The sequence below is a fragment of the Hibiscus syriacus genome, unplaced genomic scaffold (genome assembly GCF_006381635.1).
Source record: "Hibiscus syriacus cultivar Baekdansim isolate YM2019G1 unplaced genomic scaffold, ASM638163v2 tig00116964_pilon, whole genome shotgun sequence".
Lineage (NCBI taxonomy): Eukaryota > Viridiplantae > Streptophyta > Magnoliopsida > Malvales > Malvaceae > Hibiscus > Hibiscus syriacus.
The window spans coordinates 2,760,665-2,778,749 of NW_024063489.1; the positions used below are offsets into that span (position 1 = coordinate 2,760,665).

Here is an 18,085-nt window from a genome sequence, read left to right on the forward strand (position 1 = left end):
TTAATATTTTAATAAATTAAACTCTTTGTATATTATTATTATTTTTATAATTTTGAGTAAAGTATAAAAAATAAGAATTTAGAAGGATTGTTATAAAAAAGAATTTATTAGTCCAAATATATTCTTATCCAAAATTGTGAAAAAGTAAAATTATCTAAGAATTTAATGGTAATAATATTCTCACAATTTTAATAAAAAAATATTTCCAAAAATTTAAAATTCCGTGAACCTAAAGGTTAGAATGTAGGAATTTGATCTTCCCCGTTCCCTGTTGTACCAAAAAAAAAGTATACTTTATCCTATATAATTTGTACTGTGCAGGAAACCACTATTATCGTGAAAAGACCAACAACTCCCTTTATTTCCCGTCTATATATATTCTATACTTCAGATTTCTTACTTGAAACAAAATTTCGAAATTTACCCTACAAAATCGAAAGATCCCATCGTGTTCTCGCCTCCAAACCCTTCTCTTTTCAAAAATGGAGGAAAACGGAAATAGAGCTGAAGCCATTCGTCTTCTAGGAATCGCCGAGAAGCTTCTCCAAAGTCGTGATTTCAACGGCTCAAGAGACTTCGCAATCTTAGCCCAAGAGACCGAACCGCTGTTGGACGGTTCCGATCAGATCCTAGCCATCGCTGACGTCATCCTTGCAGCTGAGAAAAGAGTAAACAATCACCAAGATTGGTACTCCATTTTACAAATCGATGGCCGATCCGACGACAACGATCTCATCAAGAAACAGTATCGTCGCCTAGCTCTCCTTCTTCACCCAGACAAAAACAAGTTCCCTTTCGCCGACCACGCGTTCAAGCTCGTTGCTGATGCGTGGGGAATTTTATCTAACAGCTCGAAAAAATCTGCTTACGACAGAGAATTTAGCCTGTTTACGAGGATAGATTTAAGCAGCGGCGACGGTCGTTCGAATCCTGCCGGGAAATTACCGGTCACGAGAAGAGGCCAAAGTCAGGAGCATGAGCAATATTGGACGCCAAATGCGAATACCCAAAATGAGAATCAAAGGTCGAAAAGTTCTACATTTTGGACAGCTTGCCCGTACTGTTACAGGTTGTTTGAGTATCCTGGGGCTTACGAGGGTTGTTGTTTAAGGTGCCAGAATTGTGAGAAAGCTTTTCACGCGGTTGATATTCCAACATTGCCGCCGCTGGTTCCGGGGAAGGAAGCATATTACTGTTGCTGGGCGTTTTTTCCTTTGGGATTTGTGTCTGGAAGTCCGGAAAGTAAAGAAAAAGCCCCCGCCGGCTTTCCGAATTGGATGCATCCCACATATTCTAAAGTGCCGACGCATGAGGGAGAAAGAAATGGAGGCAACGAGCAAGCTACACCAGTCACATCGTTTGCGGCACCGCCGCAGCCTCCCCCTCCTATGACCCCTGCAGTGAAGGTGGTAGAAAGTACGAGTACTGCTGGTGTGATTTCAGGTGGGAATGTGTCCAAGTCGGGATCAAAGAAGAGAGGGAGGCCGAGGAAGATTCCTCTGTGAGGTTTGATTGGTAATGAAATTTGTTATTTGTAGCCTTTTTTTTAGAAGGAACCTGACTGAAACTTTTGAGGCAGTTCTGGAGGATATCGGTGAACTGACAAGGAAGAATAAGGCCGATGCTGAACCATTGTAACGTTTGGGGGTCAAATATGTAGGTATTGTTGTAGTTGTTAATCGTTTTGTTTGTAGATTGTTTTCATGCACTGACTAGCTCGACATAGGTGATCATTGTAACACTGATATATATTCAGCCTATGTCAAGTCAGAAAGTTCTTTCCCCATTGATTATGAGGAAATTTTACTTCTCGCCGTTTATTCAAAATTGTCCATTTATGCAGGCATGAACTTTTGTTTACAGTTAAGAAATTTGAGATGTTTTAGAACATTACCGTGATTGTTGTCATGAGCAACGTACTTGTTTGTATTTGGTTTTCATATTGAAAACTGAACTTTTAGTTCATTTCATGTTTCATGGGTTACATGACCGGTGCATCTTGGATTATCCAAATGACTAACTGCTGATGTATGTTTTTAGTCCTTTTACAACTAAAACCTCTTAAATTTCTGCTCACCCTTTAACCAGTTCGATTGCAGTTTCTTTTAGAAGCATTTGGTAAATTTAATGCCTAGACCTAGCAATGAGAGATTGATCCCTAGCCACTTGGTATGTTCCCCTCACTTGCATATCCGCCTCTAGGCCGAGTGTTACTGTGGATGCCGACTGTTGGGTAAGAGATCTTGCTAATAAGACACAACTGGGTGAGAAATTAATCATAAGCTTAGGATATATATATTAGTTTTGATTAAATTTGTTATTGTTTTACAATCCTCTATCTCATGATTGTTGCACTGAAAATGTGTTGCAAAATAAGTAACAAGTAATGATCAATTATTATGGACTAGCCGAATGTCATGTTCCTAGAGAAAAGCAATGAATCTTAATTGGCTATGTGCCAGAATTAGTTCCTGAGTTAGAGTCATAAGAAATGGTAATTTAGAGAGATTTTTAGATCCATATATCTAGCTCAAATAATTGTTGGTGGTGCTGATATCTGAGGAAGAACTCATTGCCTTAATCTTAATAGCTCTGTGAAGTTGTATTATTATTATTATTATTATTATTGAAAAGCTGTGAAGTTGTATTAGCCAAATCCATTAACCTCCATTTTCAACTGCGTATGTTCTATAACGTACATTACGAAAAGTCTGGCAGGGTATTGAGCATTGTAATCCTGGTATTTGATTTCAGATATCAAATGAGATTTTTATGACATAATTTCTCAAGGGAAGAGGTTTAAACAAGCTAATATTTTCTATTTAGAAGGTACCACAACCGTTACATACAAGTTTTGTGCATCCATCACAACATCATTATTAACTCTCATTTACTTTATATCATCATGGTAAATCATAGCGTATCATGTTCTTTTTCTTCTTCTTCTTTTTGTAAATTAAATTTATTTAAGGTTAATGTATTCTTAGTGAAAATTTAGACAAATATTCGCGTAAACTTGAAAGTCTAACCCAACCCATCCTTCGTAGCTCGTAGAGCTGTGTATTGTAAGTGATCCGAACCTGCCTGGAGCGAGCCTACCAAAGAGGCGAGTGAAGTTGGTGAGCCGTATGATGGGCAACTATTTCCTGCGGTTCAGAGAGGACTCAGCTCTTAGTTAGTACCCCCTTGGTTTTGGGGTGGACCCTTTCACTCTATTTTTATTATATACGCTTAACGAAAAGAATTTTTTTAATACACCTAGGACCTGGATTCTATATGAACCAATGGATCGTAACAAATCGTTACTACTAGACACAACTTGTACACGCGAAGTATTACTTCATGCTTCAGCCTTTCTATATCCCTCTCCTTTGTTCTCAGTAACTCTTTATAGGCACAACTTGTACACGCGAAGTATTAACTTGAAATTTGAACATATCAAGAGCTATCTTGTAACTTGAATCATGAGCACATAAATACAAAATACATAAAGTGTTATCTTGAACTTGAAACACGTGCACATAAAATATCAAGTACATGAAGTGTTTTCTTGAACTTACAGCGTGAGTACATAAAATGTTAAAATCTTGAAATTAAAACACGGGTACACCATATTATATTGAAACTTAGACGCCCAAAGTGCATAATTAAATACACTAAGGTGGCGTTTGATTCGCTGAAATCTCTTGGAATTAGGGGGAATTGAAATCTAATTCTACCATTTTCCTATGTTTGGTTCAAGTTTTTAAAGGGGGAATTGAATCCAATTTCATCAAGGGAGGGAAAGTAAATTACATCCATAGCATGATGGAATTGAAATCATTTGGAGGAGGGAATGTGAAATTTGACCATACTACCCTCATCAATCTTTTGGTATTCGGGTCGGATTTTTTAATAAAAAAATTTCGGGATCGGGTCGGATTTTTTTGAAAATTTCGGGTTCGGGTTGGGTTTTTTTAAGTGTTATATTCGGGTCAGGTTCGGATTTAGGGTGAAAAATACCCGACCCGACCCGAAAAAAAATATAATTATACCTTATATATTTAGGAATAATTACAATAATACCCCTCTATATATAATTTTTTTCAATTAAGTCACTGTTTTTATTGAATAAAAATATTTTTTTATTATTTCGGGTCGGGTTTCTAATTCATATATTCGGGTCGGGTCGGGTGAAACTTTATTTTGGTCAGGTCGGGTCTCGGGTGGAGGTTCCCTTGTTCTCGGGTCAGGTCGGGTGGACCAAAAACCCGACCCAACACGACCCATGGCCATCCTTAATTGAGATGATTTTAACTTATGATGTTTATTAGTAAGATTTTTATAATTTATTGAAATGAATAATCAATCAATAAAATGAAATTTTAATATTTTTATAATTTTTATAATATATTGCTACATGTAAGTTATAAAACAAACTAAAATTAAGCAAAAAAAAAAGAATGACAATTCTGTTATTTTACATTACTGAAATCAAATTCATCTGACATGTCTGCGAATCAAACAGAATATGGAATTGTATTCCAATTCAATTTCCTGCCAACCAAACAGGTTTCAGATTCAGATTCCAATTCCTTCACAGATTTCAATTCACTCATAAACATTCCAGCGAACCAAACGCCACCTAATTATTTTCATTAAACTAAAACAGACTAGGTGCGTAACAAACACGAAACTTGAGTGTAATAGATTCCACAATATGAACACAAATATTTATTAATAAATTTTATATTTCATACTTGCTTTATTCACTTCTTGTAATTCATATTTACATTTTACAGCATCTTTACATGGAACTAAACATTGTGTTCATATATCATACTTTTCAATCCACACTTGAGAAACATGTTTAAATAAAACCTTAATTATTTTCAAAAACGAAACTAAAAACTAAAAACTATAAAAATTTTAAAGATAATAATTTCTTTTAATGATTTTATAATTTTAAAAATTAAGCAAATGAAACTATAGATTTTATAAACCTTTAAATAGATAAATGAATAAGTTGCATAATGTTATTTTTTTAATTAATTATTAATATTTAATTTATTGATTAATTAATTCAGATTGAGTTTAATAGAGGCTTATTTAGAGACAATTCTCGTAATTTAATTTGTTTTATTCGCAAACATCTAGATTTAAACCTTTAACGATATTTAAAGAATTGGTAGAATGATAATTTTTTCAACATTATCTAAAATAGAAATACAAAATTCGATGGATATTTGGGGGTGGGGGACAACACTAATAACTTTGAGTATTAAGAAACCGTAAATTACACTTTGAAAAATACTGGTTTCTCGATGAGAGGGTCTTATTACTGAAAAAAGTTTCAGACATCAATGGGAAACAAGACAAGCAAACATCATTAAACACGAAATTAAGCGCCAAAATTAGTGGGATAATGCAAGCGGGCCGGTTAATTAGCCCAAGAAGACAAGTTTTTTATTTTAGGATCTATGACAAAAGCTACAATGTAGTTGGTAGGTGTGACGAGTTCTATTGGATATAAATTTTTAATGGGCCGTGGGACATGGGTCCCAAGGATTGAATATATTTAATATATTTCACGGGACTCTTCATGCGGGCATGACGAGTCCAAATAAAAAAATATTTGTTTTGGAATTTTAAAAAACATTGTAATAAATATATATTAATAGCCATGAAACTCGTCTCGTTGGCGTGACTAGTTCCAAACGGTAAAAAATTTGAAATTTTTGACCGTTGGGGGATCGTTGGCCAACGATTTTTTAAATTCAATGGAACTCGTCACGCCGGAGTGACGAGTTCCAACGACTATTTTTGGAGATGATTTTAGTATAAATAGGGGTTTAGGGTGAAGTTTTTGATGTATGATAATTGAGAGAAAAAAATTGAGATTATCAAATAATGTGGTCGTGGGAAAATTTTGGGTATGTTTTGGCGAAGGTGTTTATGGGTTTGACAACACCGACTCAGAGATTGACGATTCAGATTCAAGCTTTTCTTCAGATAAAGAGTGGGAAAAAGAAGCAATAAAGTACATAGTTGAGGATCATAAGAAGAAGATGATGAAAATGGAAGTGAAGAAGAAGTATGAAGTTTTACCAAAGCTGCGTAGCAAACGACTCGTTGAAAGGGAAGAAAAAAAAATTAGTATAAAAATTGAGAAGAAGATGACGAAAGAAAAATACGAAGGTGTCTTAATTCGACGTAGTGAACAAATTGAAGAGAGATCTAAAAAAATAGAAAATGAAATATGTACAAATATTGATTTAAATGGTTTTAGTTTATGTATGAAGTTGTCTTTATTAATTAAGTAATTATTGGACTAAGTAAACTTATTTAGTAATAGTTTGTAATTATATACGAATTGAAGTGAAAGTTTGAAGTAATGATGTTCAATTAAAAAAACTTATAAACATAGTGGGAATAGTACAAGTTAAAAAACATAGTTAAAAGAGTAAAAGTAAAAATATAGCATAATATTTTTTAACGACTATTTTAGCGTCCAGTTCGATATTTAGAAAGATGAGGACAATGTTTTTTGTTATGCCCTTCACCTCTACAATGGTCACAAAGTTTATGTAGATCTGACTCTCTTTGAAGATCATCCATATCTGTATGAATTCGGTTAGAATCAGGTCGACCTCTTAACTTCATACGTAATTCAGGATTTGGCAACCATTCTTCAAAATTTGTTGATGCAAGCCAGTATGCTTCATTTGGGAGGTACTTAAAATCACAATTGTAAATGTTATGTATAGTGTGCAAGCTATAACAATCATCAGCATATAAGTAGGGTCAACATTAATGGGCATACATACAGCAATATCGTGAGCGCATGGGAATCTAAAAGCTCGAAATCGACCACAATAACACCATCTTATATTCATATTACCAGTGCACATTGTAGAATTACCTCCCTCATGTGGTTGAACTAGTGCTTGGACAACGAAATCAGAATCAACCCTAACAAAATTATGGACAAACATTGATGTCGCATGTGTTTGATTCTTTTGCATTGCCTTTTCTAAATATGGAGCCCAATTTCTCTCATCGCTGATCATGACATCTATTTTTGCACTTTTGTCTGCTCATACTTTGCCCAACCTAAAGTATGTCTCCCTAATAATACTTGTTATCGGGAGATATCGAGTCCATTTCAACATTAAGTTGATACATTCGACAAGGTTGGTAGTCATATGGTCGTAACGTCGACCCTCAAAATCATATGCTTGTGATCATCTCTCTCTAGGGATTAAAGCAGCGAATTCATACACATTATCTTCGTATCTTCTCAAATTTCTAGCCGTGCACGAAAGTTTGATTGTAGTAAAGCATATCCTAAAAAGCATTAAAATGAATTTGATTAAAAATACAAAAAAGAACATAAATGAAACAGAAATAATTAATGAGAAATTACATAATAGTTACCCATGTTGATAATCTATTTTTTTTATATCTTTTTCTACTTAAACCTCTTCATAGCATTAGATGCAATATGACGTATACAATATGTCGAATATGCATAAGGAGACATACATCTACTTTCTGGTCTAAAAATTGTGCTTAACAACCTAGGCGACCAATATGAGATCATATAAACCCTATATTGAGTGACAACATGGGAACACAAGTTTGAGAGAAAGAAATTCCAAGTTTCCTCCGATTCATTTTTAACAATGGCGAAGGCAATGGGGAAAATATTTTTGTCTCCATCTTGTGCAACGACTATCATCAAGACGTGTTTGTAGAGCCCATACAGAAAAGTCTCATTGACTTGAATCATTTATTTGCAAAATCGAAACCCTTCAATAGCTTATTTAAACACCCAGAACAAGCCACCAAAAATTCTCTTTCCAGGGATAACGTCTCCCTGAAGCGAGACTGTGGGAAGAGTATAATATCTAACAATGGTTCCAATGATGAAAAATTAAATTACTTGCAGCAAACATGGTAGCCCATATGACTGATCTCAATCACCATACAACAAGGTCATTGTTTTTTTAGCCATCCATGCCTTGTAATAAGTGGAAATATAACCAAATGTATTCCAAATGGATGCCACTAACATAGAAACGGGTACTCTTAGATTTTTTTTCCACTAATAGCTTGACATACGAGCATATAACATCTGAATCTAAATATTTATGGTCTTGTGTCAACGAGCTCATTGTACATGCGTGTTGTGCATTGAACCTTGTGACTTCCCACAATATCTTCTGTTGTAGGTATGATACTCGTATCCTCCACTTACAGCCAACATCATGGTGTATACACCTTACAAAATATGTCTTTTGATCAGACTCTGCTACATAGAATTGAATATGAGCTTTAATATAGTACTCTTTGATTGCTAGTTGTGCCTCTTTTTTTGTTTCAAACTAAGACCCAATCGCCAACTCATATGATCGCTCGTCTGAAGAACCCCAGCGGGCAGCACATAACTCTGGCATATCATAGATTTCAGGATTCTGCATAGCATTATAGTTAATGTCATGCATTACAACTGGATGATGATACCGAGGTAAATCATGGTAAGGCATTTCAGGTTGAGGGTGCATTTATGCTTAAACATTTGGAGCATTTTGTAATCCTTGACATCGTGAAATAGTTGCCTCACATACAAACCTTGTCCCTCTGAAGCAGCCTCAAAAATATCTGAATCATCAACTAATAGTGTATCGTCATCTTCCAACAATGGAACAATATCTTCATCATCCTCGCTAAATTTAGCAAGGCTTTCATCGAACCGTCCAACAAGGTTGTCATCAGCAACACTTGCATGTGGTTCAGAGGGTCCTGATTCTTCTGTTCGTGGTGATGGTACTGTTGAGGTTGAAATATATGTTGCAATTGTGGTTTCGACATAAATCTCAACCATATTATTATTTGATGATTGATGAAATCTAACCATAACAGCGACATCGTCATCATCATCAAGCTAGATTGTTCCATATGTGATTAGATTTGAGGAGATCATGTGCTGATAACTTAAACATGAAACATAAGCTCCAAGTTTTCTCTCAATTTTTTGCTTCATTTGGCGATGAGATACATCTATAGGGAACATCATATTGATGGGCCTATGTGACTTAAACACAACACCAACATCAATGTGTAGAATTTCGCCATTGTAATGGACAACTGTGAATAGTTAGTTCTTATTATTTGAAATGCATTTCATTAGATGAAATGAGTGTGTTGTGTAAGAGATTGAATATGAACTACACTATTTTAAATCCATGCATTTCACGTCCTTTGCTTGTCATTTACATTTCACATCAACTCAGATAAACTAAAATATTTTAGAGAATCAGGGAATCTATACTATTCACGTCCTTTGCTTGTCATTGATATTTCACATCAACTCAGATAAACTGAAATAATTTCTATTGAAATCAGAGAATCTACGCTATTCACGTCATTTGCTTGTCATTGACATTTCACATCAACTTAGATAAACTAAAATATTTTAGAAAATCAGGGAATCTATAATATTAACATCCTTTTCTTTTCATTGATATTTCACACCAACTCAGATAAACTGAAATAATTTCCATTGAAATAAGAAAATCTACACTATTCACGTCCTTTGCTTTTCAAAGTTAAATTGTTAACGAGATAATGATATATATTTTTCAAAGTTAGTTAACATATTTATTTACATATTTTTCAAAGTTAGTTTAATTAAAAATAAAATTAATGACAAATTTTAGAAACATTTTAAAGGGGGACACATATATATTATTGATATTAATTTTAATACAATTAAATGTTGAGTACATAGTTCACTCGATTTCTTGCCGATCTCTATTAATTATTTACATATGATAATAAAAATAAATTATAACATAAGTAATTTTACTTAAGCAAACAAAAATATTACTTATATTTGCGCAATTCTTGTCGATGTCGAGGAGTGGTAGAATAGTAATGATGTGGTGCTCGTCGATTTCGTCGTGGTCATCCACCTTCGTCATTTTCGTATTTTTCCAGTTCCGACGTACTAAACATTACTCCACCACTTTGATTTTCACCTTCGGGTGAAAATGATAGAGTATTCAATGTATTTGACGCCATTATTGACATCATCGATTCAAATTGCACACTAAAATTGCCACAAGATTGATCGTGTTGAAGAAGATCATCTCACGCACCACTTGCTCCCATTTCTTGTGTCGGAAATTGTTGTGAATGTGGCACTTGATCCCAGGAACTTCCTACCCACACCGCTCGATTCTCCATCAATGCTTGATATGAATCATATTCATCATAACTTGTTTGAGATGGATAATAATTGGTGGAAGCATAAGAAGAAGATGTTGATGAAGATGATATTTTTTTCATGTTTTATCTTCATTTCCTCCCATTCGAACCGATCCTCTAGCGTTGTCAAGTATGGTTTCTCATTTACTTCATAATTTTAGAGGTAGGGAGAAACTGTGAAATCAAAATCTTCAGGTTGGATCTCAGAACGATTAGGCAAATGTAAATGCCTCTCATGCCATTATTGTATGAATATAGCATGCTTCTTTGGCCAATCTTCCGTATGCTTCCCGCACGCATCTATTTTATGGAAATCGTCCATGTTATATATGGACATTTCCATCGGTTGGTGAAACTCAAATTGTCGCAAAACTCTATCAGCGGCATGAATCTCAATAATTGTGAAATGGAGCAATGGTGTTACGACACACCATGTCTCGGCTCCTTCAAATAAAAATGACGATAGACATCGTTGAATCTCTGACGCATAATACGACAATCAATTAAACTCTCAAAAGTATATTGTTAGTATAATTAAAGAATTACTATTACAAATTTCAATGTTAATGCAAAAATTATTAATATTTACCGCATATATACCGGCAATATCGATCATCATCTAGATATCTACTTTTGTTGCACCCGAAAATTTTGTATCGATTATTCGGTGTCGTCATCTAAACCAAAAAAAATAACAACTACATTATTTATTGTCATTTTCAAAATATTTAAATAAATATTATAAAATATCAAAACTTTAAATATATGAATTTACCGTGTGGCGAGAGGAAACTCTATAGGAGCGGATGTAATAGGTGTAAAAAATGGGAGACGATAACAAGCCCATGATTGGAGCAAAACTAAACAACCCGCTATATTCGCTTTTTTCCCTCTAACCACTTTGGTCGCCTTGCAAAGTTCAATATACAAAAAAGCCAAAATTGCATAACCCCAACTATATTGACGACATACAAGGAAATCGTTCAATACCGGAAGATATTGAGTGTGCACCAAATTGTCTGATTTATCCGGTAGCAATATCCCTCCAATTAACGTCATAAGATATGCTCGGGCTGCATATTTCACCTCTTGCTCCGTTATTGTCCATTTACTCTAAATTCTTTTTCCAACCACATTATCCGTATTTGCATCATATCAATAAGATCGGCTAGAGTCTCATTTCCCAATAAATCAGAAATAACTGCATCTCGTGCATAATTGTTGAGAAACATCAATAGCATACCATTAATAAGAACGCCAAGTTGATATGCGACATCTTTCAATGTTGTAGCCAATTCACCAGAAGAAAAATGAAACGTATACGTTTCAGGCCTCCAACGCTCAATCAACACCGATATCAGTGTCGATATCACCTTAAAACCATGAAGAAACATTGTTGCATATAATATGGATTATTGAAGATATATCACAATCCGCTGATGTGACTCTTCATTCGTCATTTTTCGATGGCAAATGCGTCGTTATTCTCACTACAATTTGAAAATAAATTTATTAATACAATTATATAAACAATTATTATTAATACTATAATTTTTTTCAAAACTAAAATCAAATAAAACAAATTCAATTTACCGTAGTCAACTTGATCGACGAAATATGATCATCATCAAGACGTATCATTTCTTCTCTTAAGGCCATTTCAACACAAAATCTTCAATAAAAAAGTTTTTACTCTCAATAGAATGTTTGATTTCAAGTGAAAAACCAATCCAACTCAAACCTCTATTTATATTACTATATCCAACTGCTATAAATGACTAATGTTTTCAAATTGAAAATAATCGTTGGAATTCGTCACATCGGCGTGACGAGTTCTATTAAATTTAAAAAAAATTGATAGTTCGCCAACGGTCACCCCAACGGTCGAAAAATTCAAATTTTTACACGTTGAAACTTGTCACACCTGCGTGACGAGGTCCCTACCTATTAAAATAATATATATATTTTTTAATCATGTTTTTTAAATTTCCAAAAAAATATTTTTTTATTCAGACTCGTCACGCTGGTATAGCGAGTCTATGAATATATATTAAATATATTCAGCCTATAAGACCCACAGCCCACGACCTATTAAAAATTTATATCACATGAAATATATAACGTCGACATGACGAATTTTAATTTTACTGTAACTTTTATCGTAGATCTCAAAATAAATACTAGATACACTATTAGGCTAAATAATTGCAGGCTGCATTATCCACTAATTTTGCCAAATCCAAGAACGACAACAACAATAAAATAAAACATGTCTGAAGCATATAAAAGAAAGAAAGGTTAAAAAACGATTTATAGGTCTAATGGGGTATTAAAGAGATGATGGAGGAATTACTGATTGTAGTCCGTGGGGTCATCAAGTCACACTGACTACCCAAAGAAAAATTAGTGGGTTTTGGTTTTCTCGACTATTTTCTTATTACTTTCATCGGTCTTGGACTCCATTGTCTGTCTTCCAATAAAAATTCCTCCTTTTCTTCACCTCTTTTTTCATTTGCATCGAAGCCACCGTCTCGCATCATGCACCTATTTTCGATCCTGGCCAAGACGGTAAGTTCTTCCTTTGATCTTTACCTTCATCTATCTTTTTTCTTGCATGGTTTTGGTTAACCAGAAAATGTTGGAACAAAGTAGCTCAAGTTTTGGGTTTTGCTTGGTTGATAACAGAAAAAAAATAATTTTCTTTAATTTTCTTATCATGATCCTAACAAAGGGTAAGAATGGAATGTCATTTCCAGTATAGATTTGCATGTACAGTTTACTTTATTGTTAGGGTTTACGACACTCATCAATTACCTTTTTTGATGCATCGCTTTCTTTTCAAATCAGCATTTCTCTCAACTCCGTTGGATTTGAATCTGAGATGTTGAGTATTTGGAAAGACAGTCGAATGCAGTGAAGTTTTTACTTTTATATCTTTTTTTTTAATTTTGTTATAAATCCATTAGTTGAATTCTGTTAAGAGACTATTATTGTGATATCTATTTTAAGGTGATTTTTTTATTTTGCTGATGTTATTTTTAAACATATTGGATTTTAAAACTAGATCATGTGTGAATCACAAATAGTACAAGCTACGGAGGGAAATAGTACTGCTGGTGGCAAAATTACTGATAACAACGAATGGGCGAAGGAATCTGCGTCCCTGCAGTTGGTAGGGGAGGTGTCACTAGGAGATTTGATATGGGTCAAAGTCCATGGAAACTCATGGTGGCCAGCACTGGTATGCCTAATGCAATGGTTGTTTGATATTTTGCAACTAGCATATTTTTTTCCCAGCCTTGTAATGATAATTTAGCATTTTGAACAGAATTATCCAGTTCTGTGGATTCTAATTATCGATAATGTGTCAGGTAGTTGATGAGAAGAGTGTTAGCGAGAGCAGTAAACCGGGAGGTAAATCACAGGGGAAGGTGCTAGTGCGTCTATATGGGAGCCATGAGTAGTCAGTTCTCTGTTTCCCTACTTGATTATTTTGTTTCTTGGAGAAAGATGTGTGAACTTTGATTGGTTTGAGATTTTTTTAAAAAAAGTGTAAGGATTTAAATGTGTCAACAAACTGCAAGCAAGGATTGAAGTGTGTTATTTGTTCCCTCTGCAGCTTTTATGCAGACCCTGTGAAATATCATTCCGAGTTTAAAACGGTAAGTTCCGATCATGTTCTTCCATCTTTTTTATTCAACCACTCATGCGAATTAGATTGCATGGTTGTATTCTACTGATTTAATGATTTTGACATGCTGTTTATACATTGACAGATTCTAGAACAGAATAATGGTAATTGTTACGATATCCTTGACAAAACTTTGGAGCAGGTAATAGGTTTCTTCTTCTCTACTTACATCATTGTCTCCTTTCAGCACTTTGAAGGCTCTCCCTTTTTCTTAAAGCTATATAGTCTAGCAAATTATCCCTAAAGTTTGTAATTTATGTCTCTCCCATAATTTTCGATGTGGCTGCAGCTTCGCCGGAAATCTATTAAACCAAAGGGGCAAGGATCTAAGGCTACAGGTTAGGCTTCTTTAGTTTGCTTATCTCTTTTTATTGTGCTGCAGTTCTACTCTATGATCTTTATGATTGAAAAGCTTTATTGCAATGAAATCCTGATGTCAAAATTTGATGTATAGTATTGAAGTTACGTTATTTGAAGCAGAAATTTATCTGATAAATCAGTTTCGCTTTCTGGTTTTGGTATAATCAGCCTTCACAAATGTCGCAACACAAGCTATTGGTTTATCGGCTGAAAGTGAAACCTCCTTGAGACTTCAATATGTACTGCTGATGCAGTTCGATGGCCCTTAGCCATTGGTTGAGATGGTCATTTAAAACTGTTTAGGAGCTTTGCTTCGGATTTCAAAGAATCGGCATCTATCTCTTTGTTAATCAAAATAAATAAAGAGAAGTTGATAACCTAGCATGCCTTTTTTTTCCTTTTGAATTTCACATAGTCCTTTCTTATATGCATAGGAATTCGATAGTCAAAAATGGATTTGTATCATATTCGGTTGTTCCCATCTCAATGTTTATTGAATTAACATCTTGGATTACTTTCTGGAAATTTTCATTCTTTTGCTCCAAGTAGACATTTGATATTATAAAATCTTATAATCTGGACTAACAAACACTGGAGCTGATGCTTCTAAAGGCAAGACTTCCAAGCAAGATGAGACCCCCAAGAAACCCAAGCGAAAGAGCCCTAGTACCGATAAACAGGCAAAGAATAAAGCCGTTGAGCAATTGAGTGTCCAGAAGAAACAAAGGAAAAATAACCAAACTGCAGAGAAAAAGAAGCCAAATGGTAGAAGTGCCAAGGAAAAGTCCAAGAGTTCAACCTCTAAGGAACAGAAGAGGGGTAAAACTTCAAAGCAATATGAGGCGCAGAAAAAGTCGAAGCCAAACAGCCCGAGAACATCGAAAGAGGAAAATATGTTAAAGGAGGAGACTGGTAGCCAAAGCTCTGTGAGTATACAGCTGTTTTCCCCAAAAAAATTTCCTACAAGTTCTTAGAAAACTTGGTTCTTAAACTAAATTTTATCCCTCAGGAAGGAGCTTCACCAGGAGAATCTCCCAAGTCAGGTACCCGAAGAACGAGAGTGATGCAAGATCTGGGTTTGATTGCACCTCCCGGTTCACCATTTGACAAGAACGGACTCATATAGCTAAGTCTGTCATCACAAGTTGCCTATGGCGTTGTACTATTCCAATCGATTTGTGATGCAGCTTAAATGACGTAGCTATGAAATGTACGCCTACAAAATTTAGTTCATCCATAAACAAAGACAGATTTGCAATGGAATCAGACAACTTGTGCCACTTGAATCCTACAATCTTATGTAACACTTAAACCTCTTTGAAATTTTAATAGAGGATAAAATAGCCATGGGCAAAAATTGGAGTATGGCTTCTAAAGGCTTGTACCTAATGGGATCCGAATTTCATAAATGCTGAAATGACTGCATATTTTGCAGGTAAATGGGCAAAATGCATCCCAATTATTGGTCTTCCGCCTAGTCACTTTTCTCTCCATGTTATCATGAACTGGTAATAAAGGACCCAAAGTTGAAAAAGCATTGCCCTGTGCAAAAATTACAGATGTTGGGCTGCTTTTAGGGACATACGTGAGTTGGAACAGTGTTTGGAGTTCCCTTTGCCTTTAAAGGACCTTCCATTTTGCTGTGTAAGAGAAACCATCTATTTTCCGTCTTTTGGGTTCCATTTCCTTCCTTAACTTTGGGCCTCGGCTTTTGGTTTCATGAGAAGAGGAGAGAGAGTATTTTCCCAAGTAGGTATTTCAATCTGTCGTTTTCTGAAGTTGGTCCCTTTACAGCCTTGCGTTTTGGCAGTGGAATATGGGAAGGACGTCCCCAGAGGTTTGCCTGCTATCACTCAGATCTTCTTTGTAAAATTACTTTCATTAATAACTCAAATTCTACCTCCTCTTCTCCGTATTTTACTACTTGTATTTCTTTATCATCATTAACGTATCTTGATTAACATAATATAACAGATCATGGCCCCTCTAATGTCCTTACGATCCGTCTTTGTTCCAGAATTAGACTATTCATCTAATTTTATAATTTTAATCCTTAAAAGAAAAAAAATTCAAATAAAAAACTTTGCTGATATACTTTTAAGAAACAATTTAGTTGTAAATCACCATTAACCTTGTAAAAAATTAAATATATTCTTTATTGATAATATCGTAATATTTATTATTTTATTACTTGTTCGTTTGTTTTATATTTACATAATGGGACTTAAACATAAAAAATATTAGACGTTTGAATCTTAGCTCGATGTCGGTAGAAATAATAAAGGAAAGCATCAACCATGAGACACAAGTTGAATTGGATGTTAAAACATGGCAATTGAAGCAAAGGAAATGTTACGTTGATATATGAATTAAACGATTTTAATAATTAAAAAAATTCTTATTAATTTTTAAAATATTTGATTCAACATTATATCTATAAAGATATATAAACATTCACATGGTTGAAAGTTCCCACGCTAATAATAAAAAGTAATGTTCATAAATAGGGAAGGGAGGTTTAAGATGTTAGGAAACGAACCATTTTAGGACGGGTCACTGCCATTAGATGTTGACCTCAATTCTCTACAGTGTTCAAGACCTGGTGGGCGTCCACCCAACATTCTCACATGCAATTCCTACTCCTTGTCAACCTATTTCTTTTGAGGATAAACTACATTTTTGTCACTCAACTTTGTTCCTGTTTTATTTTTTATCATTTAATTTGATCACATTTTTTTCTAATTTCATTCATTTCGACCGCTTTCTTTTTTTGGGGTGGGGGCTTATTTATAAAATTTTAATCTTCTTATTTCTATGACTGCAATCCCTTTTTATTATCTTCGATTGTCATTTGTGACGTAATTGATATAAAAAATTCTCCTTTATTTTTACATCTTTCAGTTTCATTTTTTTAAATCAAAGCTTCAATCTTATCTTAGTATGATATGTAAATATCCACTGTTTGATGTGTTGAAATTGATACATATTACTTTTCACTGTTCTAATTTGAAATAAAATATTTTGACACCTATGAGTCAAATATAGTTCAAAATTTTAATTTTGAAAGGAAAGGTTGCACAATCTTTTTTATATAAATTTATAAAAAAAAACAACATTGAAGACTTAATGGTAGATTGACCAAAATAGAAATAAAAAAATTATTGATGAAATTGAAATTTTTTAAAATTAAGCAAGCAAAACAGTAATATAAACAAGGTTGAGTAAAAAAATAATTTACTCTTTCTCTAATCTTCTTTCAAATTTCATCTTCGATTTCTTTGGACGTTGTTCAAATAATAAACTTTAACAAAAACTCATTCGCTTAGGTTTTACAAACCTAAATTATTGTAAATAAAAGTAAGATATAAATTAACACAATTAAAACAAGTTATTTGCAGAAGAACCTGACACAGAGACCAGCAGGCAAGACGTGAATCATCATAACAATGACTAATATAAACTCGTGTTGAAGTAACCAATTTATATACACATGCGTAGGTGATACCAGCAAGAGATGATGACAATCATTATATAAAAAGAGGAACAAGGGAATGCGTGTGAAAGTGAAGCCATGAAACCAGTACATATATATATATATAGTCCGGCCATATCACCATTTTTATGACAAGGTCCTGCCTTGCTATGTTGCACGAGAACGGCAGAGGAAGGGCGTTTCAAGTACCCGAAACGTTCTTGTCACGGGGACGATCGGGGTACGTACTAGAGACGTGCCACGGTGGTAGGATACGGCCGAACTATACGGGGACGTTTCAGTTCTCGCTG

General features: G+C 34.3%; 2 protein-coding genes across 4 annotated transcripts; both read left to right on the top strand.

Moving 5' to 3' along the window:
* Positions 1-440: 440 nt before the first annotated feature.
* LOC120190823 (J protein JJJ2-like) lies at positions 441-1,781 on the top strand. 2 transcript variants are annotated; one of them, XM_039193858.1, is made up of 2 exons: positions 441-1,508; positions 1,567-1,781. In XM_039193858.1, exon 1 carries the CDS (start codon positions 483-485, stop codon positions 1,503-1,505), a length of 1,023 nt encoding a protein of 340 aa, XP_039049789.1. In that variant the 5' UTR covers positions 441-482; the 3' UTR covers positions 1,506-1,508; positions 1,567-1,781. The 2 variants fall into 2 exon arrangements, with proteins under 2 accessions (XP_039049789.1, XP_039049788.1); XM_039193857.1 differs by having other exon boundaries at positions 443-1,516; positions 1,566-1,781.
* Positions 1,782-12,673: 10,892 nt separating this feature from the next.
* LOC120190978 (putative oxidoreductase GLYR1) lies at positions 12,674-15,596 on the top strand. Of its 2 annotated transcripts, none has more exons than XM_039193986.1 (8): positions 12,674-12,819; positions 13,316-13,492; positions 13,623-13,714; positions 13,871-13,913; positions 14,028-14,084; positions 14,232-14,280; positions 14,888-15,228; positions 15,312-15,596. In XM_039193986.1, exons 1-8 carry the CDS (start codon positions 12,790-12,792, stop codon positions 15,426-15,428), a joined length of 906 nt encoding a protein of 301 aa, XP_039049917.1. In that variant the 5' UTR covers positions 12,674-12,789; the 3' UTR covers positions 15,429-15,596. The 2 variants fall into 2 exon arrangements, with proteins under 2 accessions (XP_039049917.1, XP_039049918.1); XM_039193987.1 differs by having other exon boundaries at positions 12,684-12,819; positions 14,915-15,228.
* The last annotated feature ends 2,489 nt before the right edge of the window (positions 15,597-18,085 follow it).